Source organism: Dipodomys merriami, unplaced genomic scaffold (assembly GCF_024711535.1).
Source record: "Dipodomys merriami isolate MVZ:Mamm:240054 unplaced genomic scaffold, mDipMer1.0.p SCAF_21, whole genome shotgun sequence".
NCBI lineage: Eukaryota > Metazoa > Chordata > Mammalia > Rodentia > Heteromyidae > Dipodomys > Dipodomys merriami.
This window is the reverse complement of record NW_027203493.1, coordinates 4,995,506-5,011,622: the sequence shown is the minus strand read 5'-3', so window position 1 is coordinate 5,011,622 and position 16,117 is coordinate 4,995,506. Positions and strand designations below refer to the sequence as shown.

Sequence of the window (16,117 nt, the reverse complement as noted above, 5' to 3'; positions counted from 1 at the left end):
TATTTGAAAGCAGGGGTTATCCGTGAGAGAGGGACATACAAAGCAATAAAAAAGTCATCTTATAAATATGTTCATTCCTTTACTATCGAATAAAACTCCTTTTCATTTGTCCTTCAGTAATATTATTTCTAAAAGTAGAACTTTTAGTAAATTCAATTATTATTTACTTTGGCCATACAAGAAGCCAAATTCTTGAAATTGAAATCTCAGATTAAATCAATATACACCTTTACTGCTTCTGAAGTGTATCATCCAATACAAATCACTCCACACAGCTTCATCGTTCCCAGCATATTTCCTTAATGCTAGCTCTCTTCAATATTTAAAAGAAATAGGTGTTTTCTTTTTTTCCTAGCTACTATACATATAGAATTACTAAACTAATCAGATCATGTGTTTGTTATTATGCATTTATGCATGTTAATATTTAATGTATATATTGACTTTTATATTAAAAGTATTCATGTTCCATTCATATTTGTCCTTTAGTTTATATTAAATATTTTATTGTTAATATCCTGACTAGCATTTGACATATATCTAGTAATGAAAGTTATAATACTTACCCATTAAATAGTTTAACCACTCCTTTGCAGATAAAGAACACAAACTTTCATGCCTTTACTTTTATTAATTCAGAATTATCCTTAAATACATGATTCACACAGACTTGTTAAAGCTTACCTTGATAAATTTGCATGATGAGGTCTAAAAGAATCTAAATAATGGTTAGTCTATAAACTTTTAACCTCCTTCAGAAAGTCACACTGTTTCCACAATATCTTTGCTCGCTTCAAACTTCAATTGCTCTTAAATAAAATTCATCACACTGCCCCTAGGGATGATTTTCTCTTGTGTGTCAATTTAATTTCTAGAGAATGGCCCTGCTTGGCCATTGTCCAGGTTCATTATTCAAAACTAGGATCTTGGGAGTGGCTCTGTGGCTCAAGTGGTAGAGCACTCACCTTGAGCTGAAGAGCGCAGGGACAGTGCCCAAGCCCAGAGTTCAAGCCCCATGACTGACCAAAACAAAAAACAAAAACTAGGGTCTTTTGTAGACCAGTCCATTTTATTAATCCATCATGTACACATAGCTACTACTACTGGACTGGGAGAGGCAAGGACAGTGAAATAGTAGTTAATTGTCTAGTTTTAGTGTCCATTAAAAAAGGTACAGAATTTCTAGTCATTGCATTTAAATCGATCTGTACTTTTCCTCACAATATATTTTTCTTAATTTGTACAAATTCCTACTACTGAAAAATTTGACACTTGTTCACTGACACATACATGCCATGCTTGCCCTTTGCTATTTAGTATAGTAGAACCCTCTTTAGAATTGTAACTTTTATTACTGATTTAACTCATAAGAAACTTAAAGCAAATCATCCCTGGATAACAAAATCTGGATTATTAAAAATACATATTCAGCACCAGTTTTTCTCGACTATAATAATTATGACTATAATGAGATGAAACATCAATATGTTTTTTTTCCAACTTGTTAGACAATTACTTTTTCTGGTACTTATTTGGATATTTGGGAATTTTGCTCTAAGTGTCTGTTTAGTTCTTTTTAAAAAATCAAGACAAAACAGAATCTCAAAATTCCTTCCTGAGTTTCCTATGTTCTTATTTAAATTCCTGAATTTCTCATCCATGTGTGTGTGTGTGTGTGTGTGTGTGTGTGTGTGTGTGTGTGTGAATGTGTTTGTGTGCATACTTCAGTTTAAATTTAAGGCCTCACACTCTCTCTCCTCCATTCATTGCTAGCACTGACCACTTGAGTCACATCTCTACTTCTGGGTTAATGTTGGTTAATTGAAGATCAGAATCTCACTTTATTTTTAATTCCTAAGCTTATTTTGTCTCAGCTTTCAGACCTCAACATTCCAAGCAGCTATGATTGCAGGGGTGATACAACAGCACCCAACTGACCACTTCTTGATGTGACATCCTAAATCTTTCATTTTTTGTTTGCATTTCTTTGAGTTTATCAATCAATTGTAAGACAAGAATTCTAAGTTCTTCATTTAATATTTCAACTGTTTCTGTATTTAGGATTCTGTTAACACGTGGCTGGAAACATTTGGAGGTGTCATGATTGTTTTGCTTTTAGGCATGTTTTTTAAGCTTCTTATTGTGAAAATACTGTGAAAAGGGGTTACAGTTACATGAGCAAGGTAATGAGTACATTTCTTATCCAGCATCGTTGCCTCCTTCTTTATTTTTCCCCTACCATCCCTTCCCTCCCACTTCCTCAGCTACACTCCTCCCGCCCTGCCTCCCCCATATAGTAAAGTTTATTTTTTGACATAGCGTCTTGTATATCTCATTGTTGCAATGGGTAAATCTGTATCCCTATTTAAACAATTTCTTTTTTCCCTTCCCCTCCCAAATTTTACCAACATCAAATATAGTGAAAACAGGGATTATACCATGGGGAAGGGACATACAAAGCAACAAAAAAATCACATGGTACCTTATAGATATGTTAGAAACAATAGCAAGGAAGAAAAATAAACACTTATATTTCTATTTTGTTGTGATAGCTACCAATTTTTGAATTAGACTTCTTGAGTTAGTAAAACTTTCTGCTATTGTTCAGAAAAGAGAAAGCACATAATAGGAAATCAGCAATAATTCAATAAACCACACATTTCAATATAGTAAAATATAATTGGAACAATATTATCAGGAAACTTAGAAAATTAAAAATCTGGGTACTTTTGTAGGAAACACTAGGGATATTTAGAAGTTATTTAAATGATTAATAATATAATGTTGGATGAGGCAAAAGAAAAAAGAGAAGCATATTTTAAGAAGAAAACAATATCTGACAAAGTTATAAAGAAATAGTAGGAATGGCTTTGTGATGCTAGCTAATGTTTGCTATTCTTGCTATTTAATACAGAGTTTGGGAGGCCAGCCCAGATAGAAATGATTGTTAAATTCTATCTCTAACATAACAGCAAAACTGAAGGCAGAATGCATGGCTCAAATTGTAGAGTATAGGCCTAGTAAAGGTTGAAGCCCTGAATTTGAATCCCAGTTTTTCCCCCAAAGTACTACTAATAATAATATACTAACCAATAAAATAAATTCATAGAAGATAAACAAAAAAGAGCAGTAGACAATGAATTTTTTTCTGATGTGATATACTGAAGATGTTTATATATTTTTCTTTTTGTATTTATCTTTGGGCTGAGGCATTGAAGTACAGATTCAGTTTCTCCCAGGAGCCCAGAAAGGTTAGAAGAGAAATTATTGTCTTTCAGCTAATCCCTACCCTGACTTTTGTCAACAACATAATGGTACTGGCCAATTATGCCCTGACCATTGCTGGGTGGAATGATGAATTGCTACTATGCTTTCCCATATTCAGCTTTAATATTGTGGGAAGTACAGTACCTATTCTTTGACTCTCCATGTCAGCTAAGTATGAGGATATCTGTTGGATTTTGCCTCTATGCTCTGCCAATGAAAGCACAGCTTGGCAATGATTGAGTCACAGATACCCACATGTCTTTGGAATTCTGAATTAAACAAAGCGAACTAGAACAACACACCACTGCTTTGGATTTTATTTTTTGTGGGAAACCAACAACAAAAGAGACATATAACATGGGAAGTCAGTTCTCTGCTTTCCTACCTGGAGCAGGTTGAAGTTCCCATTTTCTCAAAAGGAAACATTACATTTTAACTGCAACTAAGAAAAAAGAAAAGAAATAAGCACGCATACAACTTTGAAGAATTCTGGGACTTGATGAATTCATTGAAAATAAGATGTAGGCATTAAACAAGCTTAAAGACATAAGAAGGGTATTTTAGAAATTGGAGCAAAACCTTATCCAAATATTGGGAAATAAATAAGTATCCAAGTACAAAGAGCATATAGACTCCAGAGAATGTAGATCAGAAAACATCATATCAAACATGAAATGTCAAGCTAAAGGACAAAGCAAAGGATACTGAGAGGTGAGGGGAAAAGAGTCCAACTATATACATGAGCAAATGATAAGAATAAGTTCACATCACTCAGTTGAACCACACAAGATAGAACATATAATGCCATAGCTAAAACATGAAGAACAATTAACTGTAAAACAAAAATAATATACCCAGCTAACTTATCCTTTAAAACTGAATGTGAAATAAAGACTTTAAAATATAAACAAATGAAAACAATTTCACACCAGTAAGACTACATTTCAGAATATACACAAAGAAATACTTCCCATAGGAAAGGTAATCACAACAAAAGAGATTAGGTCAGAATAAATTTCATAGGAGATATAGATGTATATAAGATCAGTTTGAAAGAATCCATCAGTTTAAAACTCAACTCTACAGATAAATGAGAGTGAGAAAAAATAAAAGAATAAAAAGTGATACAGTCAACAAGGAAGACAATGAACAAAAATCACAAGGACCAGAAAATATTTTTTCAATGGTAATGTTAATTATAAAAGGTCTTACATTTCTAAATAAGATCACCTATGAAAGACAAGATTCAACTGTTGTTTCTCTACAAAAGACTTAAAGAGAAACCTCTCTGAAGAGGAAAGAAGGATGGCCAATAGACACATAAAGAAATGCTCAACCTCCCTAGCCATAAAAGAAATGCAAATCAAAACAACATTGACATACCACTTCGCCCCAGTTAGAATGGCTATAATCAAGAACTCTAATAACAACAGATGCTGGAGGGGATGTGAACAGAAGGGAACCTTACTGCGTTGTTGGTGGGAGTCTAAACTTGTTCAGCCACTTTGAAAAGCAGTATGGAGGTTCTTCGAAAGACTACACATAGAGCTCCCCTATGACCCACAATCCCACTTTTGGGCATTTACCCAAATGTTTACAAACAAGACCACACTAAACCTACCAGCACAACTATGTTTATTGCAGCATTATTTACCATAGCTAAGATATGGAACCAACCCAGATGCCCATCAGTAGATGAATGATCAAGAAAATGTGGTATATATACACAATGGAATTCTATGCCTCCATCAGAAAGAATGACATTGCCCCATTTGTTAGGAAATAGAAAGACTTGGAAAAAATTATATTAAGCGAAGTAAGCCAGACCCAAAGAAATAGAAGTCCCATCATGTTTTCCCTTATTTGCAATAACTAGTATATGTCTGAGACAAGCAGAAAAGGTCAGATAAGTTGATGTTAGGTGAAATGAACCCCAAGAAAAATGTTTTTTTTTCTTTCTTGCGATTGTTTCTAACATGTTTATAAGATATTTCTTTGTTGCTTTGTATGTCCCTCCCCCATAGTATAACCCCTGCTTTCATTGTATTTGATGTTGGTATAATTTGTGGAGGGGAAGGGAAACAACAAATCATTTATATAGGGATACAGGTGAACCCATTGCAACAATGAGATGTACAAGATGTTATGTCAAAAAACAAACTTTACAATTTTGGCCAAGGGGTGGAGAGTAGATGGGAAGGTATGGGAAGGGGAAATAAAGGGGGAGGCATCAATGCTTGATAAGAAATATACTCATTACCTTGCCCATGTAATTGTAACCCCTCTCTATGGTATTTTCACAATAAAATAAATAAATAAAAAGAAACATGTCTAACTGGAAAAGAGCATATACTGCTTGGAATTGAAGATTGGAAAATAATATATCAAGGAAATTAATTAAAGAAAGAATTTATAGGAAGTAATGTATAAAATTTAAAAATATTCTAAATATTCTTGATGCAACAATCAAAATATAGGTAGAGGGAACATTATCAGCTGTGACAAGACAGGAGATAGTTAATTACAGATGACTTAAGAGATCAAAACTTTAAGGTGATTATTAATTTAATAGTATGTTATTTCTCCAATTGTATGTTGAACAGTTATCTCAAATTAGGTACCCAAATAATTATAAAATCAGTCTCTCACAATTGTTGAGATAAGTTCAACTGCCTCAAAATAGTTTCCTTATTTGTTTGTTTGATTCCACAATGAGGGTTTGAATTCAGAATCTGGCCTCTATCCATTTGCTTTCAAGGCTACCACTCTGCCACTTGAACCACCACAATACCACTTCCAGCTTTTTTGGTGATTAATTGAAGAGTCACATGGATCTTTCTTCCTGGGTTGGCTTTGAACCAGGGTTCTCAGATCTCAGCCTCTAAATAGCTAGGATTATATATGTGAGCTACCAGCACCTGACCCTCTAAAGGTTTTAAAGAAAACTCCTTCCTTCAGTTCTCTAGCTTTGGGAATCTTTCCACCTTCCTTGATTTGTGACAATGTCTTCCTTCTTCTTTACAAGATGTTCATTTTTCTTTCTCTGTGTCCATTTCCTAAATCTCTTCTATTCTCTCTACTGAAGCTAAGGATCACTAGAAATGGGTTTCCATTCTAAACTATAGTGATCTTATTTCAAAATCCTTACTTCATTATTTCTTTAAAAAACCCTTCCTTTATTCAAAGATCTGTGATTTCCGGATTTCTAGATGGAGTTAATTTTGAGGAAATTATATTCAACTCACAGAGAACACTAAGATATAGGTTCTTAGAAGACAAAATACATGCAGGATATGTCTTTTCAACAAAAATAAGGAGGGGGAAAACAAAGGAGGAGGTAATGATGCTTGATAAGGAATATACTCATTACATTACTCATGTAACTATAACCCCTCTGTACAGTATATTTACAATAAAATATACTAAAAAGAAATAAATATTGGAATAAAAACTGCAAAAAGAAAATTAAAACAGATAAGGAACAAAATAATATAGACTGTACTCCTTTGCTTCCACCAGTTTAAGCTTCTCTGTTATTTACCATAGAAAAAATCAAAGCACTGAATCAGAAAAGGGAAGCAAACACCTCCGGCATGTAAAAAATTCAGAAAACTCATTCCAGAACAAAACCCAAATCCATGGTTATAAATCATTTCTCCTTATCTTTCTGATGCCGCTCAGGGAATGTTTTCCTCACTCTAGTTAACAGTGAAAGGGAAGATTAATTTTTCAAAAGGATGCATTTGCCACTGAGTTTATTTGTACTCTCATTAACCAGAGGCTTTTGTTAGCCTAAAAGCTACCAGTGTCCCTTGGCCATAAGAAAGCTAGCAGCGATATTAAATTTCATTATTGAAGAAGAGAAGAAAAAGTGAAATATTCTTTCCTGTTGTAGCTAACTGGCAAGCATACAAGATGTGCAAGGCTTCATGCCAGTAACTTATGCAACCGTTTCTTCAGTGCCACGGTAATATCCTTGTTCCTCAGAGTATAGATGACTGGATTCAAAGTAGGGACCAAAATGGTGTAGAAAAGAGAGAGCAGTTTTCCCATCCCTTCATATTGATTTGGTTTGGGCTCTAAATAAGTGATGCTGGCTGTTCCATAAAATAAGACAACCACTATCAGATGAGAAGAGCATGTGGAGAAAGCCTTCGACCTGCCTCTGGCTGAGGTCAATCTCATAATGTTGGAGATGATTTTGCCATAGGAGACCATGATCAACAGGAAAGGAGCCACGATAAAGACGACCACAGCCACGTGGACTGCCGTCTTATTCACGAACGCATCACCACAGACAAGCTTGAGCACGGGTGGAATGTCACAGAAGAAATGGTTGATCCTGTTAGACCCACAAAAGGGCAAAGAGAAAATCTGATAGGTTTGTCCGATCACGACTGGAATGACACTAATCCAGGAGGCAGCCACCAGCTGGGCACAGACCTTGTGGTTCATGATCAGGGCATAGTTCAGAGGGTTGCAGATGGCAACGTAGCGGTCATAGGCCATCACTGTCAGCAGGAGGAACTCCATGCCTCCCAGCATAAGGACAAAGCACATTTGCGCAGCACAGGCAAAAAGAGAAATGGTTCCTTTTTGGGTACAAAGGTCCCTGAGCATTCTTGGGATAGTGACTGTGACATAACAGATTTCCAAAAAGGAAAAATGGCTGAGGAAAAAGTACATGGGCGTCCGAAGGACAGGGTCCATTCTGGTTATTAGTATTATTATGCCGTTGCACATTAGAATAGTCAAATAGATGAATGAAAATGTGCCAAAAAGAACCCACTGGAGCTGAGGCATATCGGAAAACCCCAAGAGAATGAATTCCATCACTGTGGTGGTGTTCGAGTTTTCTCTTCTAGGTTGCTCCCCATCTGCAAATAAAATACATGTAAGGTGGTGAATTCGCCCACGTGTTAAAATAAATTGAACTTTTATCCCACTGACATTAGATATATAGGCGTTATTTTATGAGTTTTTAAACAGTTTCCATTTACTTAACTTAGATAAGATGAAATTTAAGATTTCCTAAGTGAAACAACATATCGGCCATTAAAACGAATTAATAAAATAAATTTCAGGATTTTTATTGGACTTGCTGTAAATTTACCAAGTCCAAGGGAAAACCTAACAGGGAGAAACCATGCTTTCTTACATTATCCTCAATAGTGAATTCTGTTACAGATCTTATCTATTGTTTTGTTCTGTCTTGTTTTTGTTCCTCTGTTGTTGTAGTCATGTCCATAATTTTTCATCTTTACCTTGATAAATTAATTCATTTTTTATGCTCACACTAGAGCTTGAACAATGAGCCTCATGTTTTCACTGGGCTTTTGTTGTTGTTTGCTTTGTTTTAAATTTAAATTCTATTGTAATGGTATCATACAGTTACAGTTACACAAATAAAGTAACAAGTACATTTCTTTTTGAACAGTGTTACCCCCTCCCTCATTTTCTCCCACCTTTTTCTCCCCCCTCCCCAATTCTTCTTCCCCCTAAATTGTAGTTTATTTCCAACACAGTGCCTAGTGTATATTACTGTTGAACACAGATGGAGCTCTAATACTTGAGCTATGAATGCCGTCTTGTTTTTCTGCTGGCTAGTTGAAAATAAGAATATCATGGATTTATTTGCCCAGGCTGTCTCCAAATCATGATGATCCTCAGATCTCAGCCTAGCTAGCTAGCTAGAATTAGGGGCCACTATAGAATAATAGAGTCATTAGAATCTGGCTCCCACTTTTTCAAATCAAAAATTTCCCCTGGAAGTCCTTTTTAAATTCTTACTCAAACTATGTTTATGTCCCAGCTTTGTACTCTGATAAGAGTCATTCTGAAAATAATTTCTTAATGAAGAAAAAAAGCTTGCATTTCTTTTGCTTTATTTATAACTATCTCTACTTATACAATATTTGAAAAATATCTTGGAATACTACTTCGTTCAAAGTGATTTTTTAATACTACTAACACCTTCTATACATGAGTTAAGTTCAGCATGAAATCTGACTTACTCCATACACTATTATTGTCATATCTTTCCTCTTGTCAATGGCAATTCTTCCTTTGTCATACAATTCTCTGGCAAGAAAATGTAATTCCCTTTTTACATTTTCCATATCATAATGATGTTTTGTAAAAGTTCTTGTTTGTCTAAAGCCAGTTGGCTGTGACTTAACCCCCTCCATGCCAATGGCCAGATCACATGAATATAATTTAAACACAAGGCAAAAATAAGTTTTCTTAATCAATCATTTATTTTAATTTAATCTAATTTGAAGAAGTTAACATTTCTTTACAGGTTCTACTATACATGTTTTAATGCTGTACTCTCACTTCCCTCGTTGAAAATTTTCCAAATCTTTTCAGATTGTTTAATCTGTATACTACTGTGTTTCACAAGGCAGAGCTTTAAAATTAGTAAATTAAGAAAAGTAGCCTATATTCTCATATTTATTTTGTACTCGTTTCCAATGCTATCTGAAAGAGTTTCAGGAATGCCATTCCCATTATTTGAAAAGGTCTAATTTTATAATTTAGTAAATTAAGAAATACATGTGATTGAAGAAAGAAAAGAAAGTATATTTCAGGTAGAGATCTCTTAATTTTAGGCTTTTCTGATTAATTAGTTTGAATCTTGATCCTCCAAATGAAGGCAATCCTTCAAAAACAGTGGAACATCTTGTTTACAGCTTACCTTTATCGATTTGCATTGAAACAATATGAGGCGTGGGTTTTTAGATCTTTATTGGCTTTTCCTTATTCTCAAGTAATGCCATTAAATCTATAATATTTTTTGGTCCTTTTATATGTCAATTGCTTTTAAGAAGGAATATTATTGTGTACCCTGGGGAACATCTTCTCTTGTGTATTAATTTAATTTCCAATGGATGTTTATGTTTCTAACGTGTTTTTGAAGATAAACATGGTTTAATCAAACTCTCCTATTATCATTTTGTGTCTTTTGCTTTGGCTTTTTTTTCTCATTTATACTGCATTTTGCAATTCCTCTATACAGCATGTTTTCTTCCCTGTCCTATGTGTAATTTTGCTAATTTTTCTTCTAAAATTTAAACTTTTCCTGCATGACTCATATACATTCTTCTAGAACATCCATGTACGCAGCAAAGTCCCCAACTTCCCAAAGTATCTCAACTTGTGTAAAATATTTCCAAAAAGTATCTCAGCCTCTGCTTGTAGAATTAAATCTTTTTTCACGTTTATATACTAAGGTCCATTCAACTTTTAGAAAAATTTTAGAAGACAGAATTTCTGTCCAAGGGATCAATTCTTAGCTGCCTAAGACATCAGAGTCTTGAACCCCAACCACACCATTCTCCAATAGTCTCTCCTCTTCCTTGGGTTTTAAGGATTCAGATTCTAGTAGTAACATTTACCATCACTGCACAAAATCACCATCTCCAATCCAGACCTGTGTTCACATTGGTCATAAAATCCTCATACTAATCCTATAGAAATAATGAAAGATTCAGTTGCCATTTAACAATCACAAGTATGTCTGTTTTCTGGAATATAAACCTATGATAACAACAACAACAACAATAATAGTAATAAGCCTATAATATAACATAATGCAAATATAGTATAATAGTACATATTTAGTTGATTTTCCCTATCAACACAGAGAAATGAAGAGATCAGAATTTGTCTCCTTTTTTTGAATTTTCTGGTTTTAGACAACTCTGACATCTGTATCTTTGCCCAACCTAGAAGATTATATTAGGTACTAAATTTATTTGGGAGTCACTATCTTCTTCTGAAGCCCAACCTGTCCTAGACCTTCTAATTCTCTTGTCTTCTCTCCATTGCTAGGAATATAATTGTGTGTCACCACACCCTGTCTTAAGAAATCAATTTCTTTCCTTCCTTCCTTCCTTCCTTCCTTCCTTCCTTCCTTCCTTCCTTCCTTCCTTCCTTCCTTCCTTCCTTCCTTCCTTCCTTCTTGTCTTCCTCAGGGAATAAATGAATTAAATGATTTGGTTAAAATATGCTTTAAATTTTTTAAAGTCAGTTCTATACATAATTAGACATGTTTCATCTCCTTGCATATTTCAAGTATTGCAGTGAATATTACTTATGTAACAACATTAAATATGCTATTATTCACTCCAGGATATCTTTTAGTGTATTTGTAAGCAAATATATGTAATGAAAACAATTCCTTTATGAAGTCACTTCTGAAAATCATTTTACATAAAAGAATGAAAAAAAGTTTCAATTCATTAAATATCTACAATGGGCTTCACTGCTCTAGAGAATCAAAAAGAAATAAAACAGCTAGAAAACATTCCAATACTAAACACTTTTCCCTGATGTAAAAATCAGTAAGTATAATATTCAAAGGGATTAATTACTAGTAAGTAAAAAACATTCTGCAGGTATCTAGCTTCTTTGGCATGTGTTCATTGGTCTTCTCTCTCAGGATCATCCTTGCTTGTAATGCTTTTTCATAGTAATTACTTTTTACACTCAATTCAACCTAAAAATGCACAGAATATTACTGTTAATGAGACCCACTAGGTATTCACTTTGGTTAATCTGTCTCAAAATGTGGCAGCAATTATACTGGAAATTTGTAAATAAAAAAAGTGATTTGGCAATGGTTGAATAACATCTGTAAGCAATCATCTACTCACTAGACACTGTGTTGTAAATGAAATTTACAATGAAAATGAGAGAGGGGGTAACACTGTTCAAAAATTAATTTACTCATGACCTTACTTATGTAACTGCCACCCCTCTGTATATCACCTTCATAATAACATATACTTTAAAAATCAATTAAAAATAAACTCTTTTGTAAACTACATATAAATAATTCTTTTAAAAGATGCCAAAGACCTCAGTGTAAGATATAAAACTTTGGAAGTACTAGTGGAATTTCTAGAAGAATATTTTCACAGAATAGTCATAAAAAAATCACTCTGAGGAATCCTGTAGATGATAGCTCAGGAGATAAGGGCAATGATTTGTGAATGGAATTACATCAAATTGCAAAATGTCTGCAGAAGAAACAAGTACCACAGTGTAAGGAAAGCCTACAGAAGGAGAAGAAATCACTGCCAGGTAGTCATCTGATAAAAGGTAAGCATATTCAATGCACAGAGAACTAAAAAAAATTAAGCACCAAAAAAGAAATAATCAAATAATTATGAGCACATGAATAGAGCAGACAGTTCTGCAAAGAAAAAAAAACTTAGTTATGAATTAGTTTAATTTTTTAAATTGAAATACAGGTAATAAAAATTATATTCTCAAAATTGTGAATAATTATGCAAATAATTGTGAATAATTTTAAAAGATCTTGAATTGTTAACATTCAAAATTCTTTTTTCACTATTTAATTTGTCTGTGGAGTTTATATGTAGATATTTATTTTGTTTTCAAACATACTGATGGTATATTTTTAAATGTAGTAGTTGCTTAGGCTTTCACATAATACAAAACCAAAGAAGTATGACTTGATTTTAAGTAAAAGTAAAATATGTCAGAAATCCAGGATCATTGTAATTTCTATGATTTTCAAAAAAGACTGTTACAACTCAGAAGATATATTACTTAAGGGAAATATTCATCAAGGTAAATGAAATGTTAATATTCAATTTTTAATATTATATATAATATATCACATGACTGTAGAACAGATAACTTTAAATATTTTGTGGACAAATGTGTTTTGGGAGAAGGATTCTGAAGAAGTCTCTTGGTATGAGAGCCATCTTCATTATCATGCTTTTGATAATGAATTTACTGCTCTAATATATCATCGTATGTATCTATATGTGGGTATTTATATATATACACATATAGAGAGACACATAAATCAAATATTAAATTACAAACTTGAATGTGTCACTTACTGTGGTTCTGTTATACTTTAACATAGTTATTCAAAAAGTGGTCAAAAGATAAAATGTATCACTGGAATATTTAATGAATCCAAACAATAACCAATTACCTACAGGCATGCTTTACAAGAGGTATCAAAAATCCTTTGTTGTTATTTTTGTTTCCTTTTTGTCTCGTTTGTTGATTTATGTTTCTTTGGGAGGGTAAAGGAGGCAAAGAAATGGTAGGAAAAAAGGTGAAGAAGTACACAAGTATTACTCACTAGACACTATGTTGAAAATGAACTATGATATGTGTGGGTTGGAGTGGTAGGGAAACACTGAGAGAGAGCAAGGGAAGGGGTGACATTGTCCAAAATGAAATGTGGTCATTACTTGACTTACTTAATTGTAACCTCTCTATACATCACCTTTTCAATAACTATATATATATATATATATATATATATATATATATATATATATATATATATATATATACTTAAATCCCCTAATTCTTGAAAATGCTAAGAAAAAATAAAACATCTTTATCTGATTTGAAACAGCATTTTGTGTCCATTTGAGTTCCCACAAGGCAAAGTCATCCTTTCTGTGAAGCATACTCAATTCCCTAAGAATTCCTTTATAAAATGTACTGGACTTCTGAGAGTAGTGACTCATGTTTGTAAATCATAGCTACCCAGGAGTCTGAGTTCCGAGGATCACAGTTCCAAGCTAGCCCAGGCAGAAAAGTCCATTGGACTCTTACCCCCAATTAACCACTAAAAAACAAAAAACAAGAAAGAAATCAAGAAGTGAAGGCATGTCTAAAGTGTTCCAGTACTAACTTTATGGATAAAGGTAAGAGGTAGCACACCGGCCCTGAGCTCATCCCTAGGACTCACACACACAACAAGCACACACACACACACATGCACCTACACATAAACACACAAATTTGCATAACCAAAACTGGAAATGTACTCTAATATATTGAGGCTTAATCCATCTCCTTATTTGTGCTTTCAGGAGACAAAATATTATAGAAGAGGAAGAATCTCCATTAGTGGCACAATAGACAAAAATTAAAAATATTCTTTGAGTTTTTTTTTGGTTTTTAAAGAAGGATATATCAATCTCTGTTACAAGCTTTTAGTAGCTGATGCTTTAAATCCCTACATCTCTTACATGATTATTGTGTATTATATTGTTACCACTTCCATAAACATAAATATTCTACTTTAAAATTTTGATTGATAAGTGGTATATAGAGAGGTTAGAGTTGCATGAATCAGGTACTGAGTACATTTCATTTTGAACAGTGTCCCCCCTCCCTCATTTGCTCTCAGTTTTTACCCTTCACCCCACTTCCCCAAAATTGTATCATTAATTGCAAACATAGTGTCTAGTCAGTATCACTGCTGAATTGGTTCAAATATGCTTTTGTGGGCAAAGAGAATATAGTTTAACTGTGAGCATATCTTCCAATGTTTATTTCAATTATCAATTAGAAGGAGAAACATCACTTTAGGGTTATAAAAATAGAATTTCACTCTATAGATCATGGTCACCTTTCTTATTCTATCAGATCTCATCTCCTGATCCAATTCTTCACCCATCATATGAAATTCATAACTATCAAGAAATAATATATTCTAACTACCATTGTTTTCTGAAATAAATGATAATTTTAATTGTTTTCACTAAGTGAAAAAAGCCAAACAAAATCATATCACACCGAATGCCAGACCTGTGACATTTTAAACCGTGTATTTGCTTCCTTAAAAGGCAGAAAAAAGATTGTGGTCCACTCATCACTCAAGTCAATTCAGATGGCTGGCTTTCCATTTACCTCCAATGAGGAAAAGAAGAAAACTCCAAAGATGTCAGAGAAAAACGATTCCACATCTTTGTTGGATTCACGGATTCATCCCTCTCAGAATCACACTGTTCTTCATATATCTCATCATCTATTCATTGGCAGTGGTGGGAAGCGAAGCATGGGCTTAAAAATTCTAGTTAATGCTGTTCCAAGTCTACAAACCCCTGTGTATTACTTCCTTGGCAACTTGTCTTTCTTAGACATCAGTTACTCCACAGCAATTACCCCCAAAATGCTGGCCAACTTCTTGGCTTCCAGAAAGAGCATCTCTTTCTATGGCTGTGTGGTCCAGATGCTTTTCTTTGCTTGCTTTGCAGACGCCGAGTGCCTCCTCTTGGCAGCAATGGCCTATGACCGCTATGCGGCCATCTGCAGCCCCCTGCTGTACTCCACGCTGGTGTCCAGGCGCGTCTGCCTCGGTCTCATTGTGCTGGCCTATTTCTGTGGAAGTGTCACGTCGCTGGTGCACGTCTCCCTCACGTTTCGGCTTCCCTTTTGTGGTTCCAACGTGGTCAATCATTTTTTCTGTGACATCTAGGAACTTCAAGTTGGGCAGTTTGTACAAAACAAAGCACCTGGAGACAAGAGTCAAAAACCAATCAGAAGGTGAGGTAAGCCTTAAAATTGCAGTGTGGCAATTTTTGTTGCATCCTTAGGAATTCCCACCTTTGAGCTTTTAGTTTAGGTCTTGTTCACTTCACAGGCTCTGGCCTGTGCAGATACTCACATCAATGAGCTTTTGCTCTTTGCGTTGTGTGGCACAATCCAGATCAGCACTTTTCTAGTCATATTCGTCTCTTATTTCCGCATCCTTTTAACCGTTTTGAGCATCAAGTCTTCAGGAGGCAGGAGCAAAACCTTCCCCACCTGTGCATCCCACCTCACAGCCGTCACTTTATTCTATGGAACACTGCTGTTGACGTAGTTAGGCCCCACCACCAGCTTTGCCCAAGACACTGATAAGGTGTTTGTACTGTTTTCTACAGTCATCTTTCCTATGTTTAACCTAATGATCTATAGCTTCAGGAACAAGGATGTGAAGAATGCCCTTGCAAAGCGCTATTTAAAAAAAAAAGAAAAGAAAAAAATGCTCTATGAACAAAAATGGATTTTCAAATGA

The 16,117-nt window shown here is 34.3% G+C and overlaps 1 protein-coding gene and 1 pseudogene across 1 annotated transcript; one reads left to right on the top strand and one right to left on the bottom strand.

The window, feature by feature from the left end:
* Positions 1-7,194: 7,194 nt before the first annotated feature.
* LOC138833635 (olfactory receptor 10AG1-like) lies at positions 7,195-9,980 on the bottom strand. The gene is made up of 2 exons (XM_070031918.1): positions 9,965-9,980; positions 7,195-8,144 (listed from the first exon to the last, which is right to left on the bottom strand). Exons 1-2 carry the CDS (start codon positions 9,978-9,980, stop codon positions 7,195-7,197), a joined length of 966 nt encoding a protein of 321 aa, XP_069888019.1.
* Positions 9,981-12,263: 2,283 nt separating this feature from the next.
* LOC138834171 (olfactory receptor 5AS1-like) lies at positions 12,264-16,117 on the top strand (annotated as a pseudogene).